General features: G+C 54.3%; 1 protein-coding gene across 2 annotated transcripts in view; it reads right to left on the reverse strand.

The window, feature by feature from the left end:
• The window catches only part of TAF12 (TATA-box binding protein associated factor 12), a 5,893-nt gene extending 2,244 nt beyond the window's left edge, over positions 1-3,649 (reverse strand). Inside the window, exons 1-4 of one of the 2 annotated variants that reach the window (XM_018081347.2) lie at positions 3,073-3,130; positions 2,049-2,381; positions 1,247-1,498; positions 47-124 (exon numbers count right to left, since the gene is read on the reverse strand). In XM_018081347.2, the coding sequence (XP_017936836.1) occupies positions 47-124; positions 1,247-1,414 (246 nt within the window). In that variant the 5' untranslated portion in view covers positions 1,415-1,498; positions 2,049-2,381; positions 3,073-3,130. Of the gene's footprint in view, positions 1-46; positions 125-1,246; positions 1,499-2,048; positions 2,382-3,072 lie in introns of both variants that reach the window. The other variant, XM_008922309.3, reaches the window with a different exon arrangement.
• Positions 3,650-3,785: the final 136 nt, after the last annotated feature.

A 3,785-nucleotide genomic window follows, 5' to 3' on the forward strand; every position in this document is an offset into this window, starting at 1 on the left:
CCCAGATTAGCTCTTTCTGCAGCCCCTGCCGTGGGTTGGTACCCACCTCCTCCACATCTTCATCCAGCTGCTCGTTGGGATCCACCTCACGCACCAGGTCCTGCAATTTCTTCTTGGTTAAAACCTGAGGGTGTGGGGGAAGAAGGATTTACTGCCCTGCTCCAGCAAAGCAGCAGCACTGCCACAAACACCCCCTCCCCTGTGCTCCCAGGGCCTGAGTCACACTGTTGACACAGTTTATCACCTCAGGAATGGCAGGGATAAGGAATATCAGGTGTTAAGGAGTCATTTTGGAGCACCAGGGGTTGCTCTGGGCAGAGAGGGGAATGCAGCAGCCAGGATAAATATCTCCAGCACCGAACTGGCACCAAAATGCTGCTGGCAAGGGTGGGGGGAAAAGCAAAACTACAACTTTTAAGAGGAAGAGAGCAAGTGTAAGCAACATATCAGTGACTAAAGCTGTGCTCAGGGCACGAGGGAAGTATTTCCATGGCTCTAGTGCTTATCAGCTTTAGTGCTTCTCATGGAAAACAGAGATAGGTGAGTGCTGGGTTATCCCAGGGCAGCAGCCAAACGTGGCAGGGAGCAAAAACCACACTGGGCTTGACCAACAGGATGCTGAGTCTTAAAAGATCTGCATGGAAGTTGTCAGCCTGCTCGGGTGATCCAGGCACAGGTGGGAAATTCCTGCCTTTCCTGGTTCCCTCGCTGCTGTGCCTGTGTTTGTGGGGGGGTCTGGTGCAATTCCTGAGAGCCCCAGTGAAGCCATAAGGGAGCAATCCCAGGGCAGCAGCTTGTTTCATGCACATCAAAGCCTCCAAAGGCTGGAAGGGACCTTAAACCCACCTTATTCCACCCCCTGCCATGGGCAGGGACACCTCCCACTAGCCCAGGTTGCTCCAAGCCCTGTCCAACCTGGCCTTGGACACTTCCAGGGATGGGGCAGCCACAGCTTCCCTGGGCAACCTGTGCCTCACCACCCATTTCCCCCCAAAATTCCTCCCAACTAAACCCCATTTAAAAAGAATTTTCCCCCAATATACATTTTCCTGAGACTGCAAAACCCACAGCATCCATTCCACCGGCCTGGAAGCAGCTGGAAGAACTCCAGGAAGAAGTTCTGCTCACTCAGTAACTGATACTCTAACAGACACAAAGTATTTGCTGGTGATTTAAGGAGGGAGAAAGGAGCCAGGGGCAGGACTGAGCATCATCCCTGTTGTCCTGGAGTCAGGGATGGAATTACCTGGTTGCTCTCAGGGCTGAGCCTGCCCCCTCCACTGGGTGTTCCAGGCATCTTGGCCACGGTGGTGCTGTTGGCCATGGAGCTCTGGGGAGGGGTGCTGGCTGGCTCTGGCTTGATGGAGGAGAAGTTGGAGAGGTTGATCAAGGTAGAAGGGCCAAACTGGTTCATAATCTGCTGGGCTTTAGATTTTAGGTCATAAAGCTTGTCCAGGTCCTGCTTCTTCTTGGGATTGTGGGGACCCAAACCAATCAACTGGGAAAGGAAAGGAGAGCCAGGGTTAGAGGCAGACAGGGAGTTCAGTGGGGTGGACAGGTCTTTGTCCTGAGAAAACTGGAGTTTATAGAAGATCAGGAGTCTCTGGACACAGCAAGAAGGGAGAAGTGATGTTTAAGTAGACGAGAAAACCTTCCCTGGTGTGTGGAAAATGAAGTTTGCCAGAAGCACAGGCCAGTGACAGCAGCACTGACCCACCCACCCCCTCACCTCTCGGGCTGAACCCCCCCACTCCCACCCCACTCAGGGCCTTCCTGAGCCCACTTCCCACAGCCAGCTTTGAGGAACAGGCCACACAGAGCAGACTGAAGTGCAGCAGCACAGGATCCCTCATCCCCACACTGCAGGGGTCTCAGGAGAAGGCAGGGCTCAGCCTCCCTGGAGTCTCATTTTTGGCAGCACCAGGCTGCCAGCCCAGCCTGCAGCGACCCCTCCACGTGGGACTGACACCAGCAGGTCCATTTTGGGGGCTGAGAGCAGAGTCTGGGAGCTCAGAGGGGCAGGAACACGTGTGTGTGTGTGCCCACACCTGCCCATCGTTCCTCCTGCACTGGGCAACCAACAGCCACAGGAAAAGGACTGGGATTTATGGAGCTCCTGAAGGTGAACCAGAAGTGGGCTGTGGTTACACAGATCCTCCAGGTGCCTGAAGTTTCTCAGGTTCTTGGTCACAGACTGACCAGCTCCTCCTCTGTTCCACAGCTGGGAGGCTCTAAAGCCCAGGCTGGGTGAAGTTTTGCTCTGTCCTCACTTTGCTCCATGACAGGAAACTCATGCAAACCCTGCACCTCCCACCACAGGCAGCAGGGATGGGCCTCTCACAGGGAAGGAGAGTTCAGGGAATGGTTTGACGGCAAAGCCCCTTGTGGAAGGGACAGAGGTGGGTGGAAAACAGCAGCTGGGGCTGAACTTACAAAAGAATAGTCTGTTTAACCAGCTTTACAGGACGTTCACACAGAGTGTCTGCCCCCTGAGCCACAAACAGACATTTCCCCCTCATCAGAGCAAGCCTGGTTAGTCTGGATTAGTTAAACCCACACCAGAAAGCACACAGGAACACTCAGAGGCAGCTGCTTTAGTGCTTCACTCCAAGGCACACTCATGCACCTGCAGACATGGATTTATACCCCAGACACCCTCCTGCACTGCCCTCAGCAAGCCTCCAGCTCAGTTTTAACTGGATTAATGATGGAAAACCAGGGCACTCACACCCTGAACCCCCTCAGCTGTACTTGGGGCCGAGGAGCTCAGCACAAGACCAGGAGGGACCTCCAGTCTCGGTTTTAGCTGGAGCTCATCTCAGGCTGTTTACCCCACTCCTCACTTCCCAAATCCACCCAGCACGAATTCCTGCCCACCATGCAGGGCAGGGAGCACCCAAACCCCGGGGCAGAAAGCCCCAGAACCCTCAGGAAGAAGCACAAAGTGGTTTTGCTGGTTTATTCCAGGATCTTACCGCACCCTCCGTGTGCTGCCAAGATCCCTGGACACAAAACCTGTGTGATGAGCAGGTTCCCAGGGCAAATCCCACATGCCAGCCCCGTTTTACTTACAGCTATCTGAGTGTCTAGATCTTTAATTACATCAGCAACTGCTGTGGGCCCAGAGGGTGCAGAGGCCATGGCCCACAGCCTTCCCAGGGTGTCACCAGCCAGCAGGACCTACTCTGGCCTCCTCCTCTTCCACACAACTCCCAATCCTACAGGAACACCAGATATTTTTTTTGGTATCACCCATCCTTTATCAGATGCTGAGAGGAAGCAGTTTCACACGTTGTCCTCACTACAGGGCCAAAGGTTTCTCTGACAGATCACACAGTGGCTGCTGCAGAAGAGGAGCATCCCACAGGATCCTGAAGAAATATATGGCCAAATTCCTCCTTCTTCTGCCAGGAAATGGGAGTATCCTGGTGCCCACCGGCGTGCAGGTGAGCCCAGGCCCCACAGCAGCAGGTCCCTCCAGGGCAGGAGATTTGAGGGCAGTGACAACTGGGACTGGTTCAGCTCTGGGGCAGCACAGGGTTAGAGCTGCAACTGAAATCCATGTTAATGCCTAACAGCATATTCCCTGGAGGGCTCAGGGGGCTCCCATTTCCATCAGTCACAGTGATTTTCACATCTAAATACAACCACAGAATCATGGAATGGTTTGGCCTGGAAGGGATGTTAAAGACTACCCAAGTCCCACCCCCTGCCATGGGCAGGGACACCTCCCACCAGCCCAGGTTGCTCCAAGCCCCATCCAACCTGGTCTTGGACACTTCCAG

The sequence above is a fragment of the Manacus vitellinus genome, unplaced genomic scaffold (assembly GCF_001715985.3).
Source record: "Manacus vitellinus isolate BGI_N305 unplaced genomic scaffold, ASM171598v3 scaffold_52_pilon, whole genome shotgun sequence".
In the NCBI taxonomy this organism is placed as follows: Eukaryota; Metazoa; Chordata; class Aves; order Passeriformes; family Pipridae; genus Manacus; species Manacus vitellinus.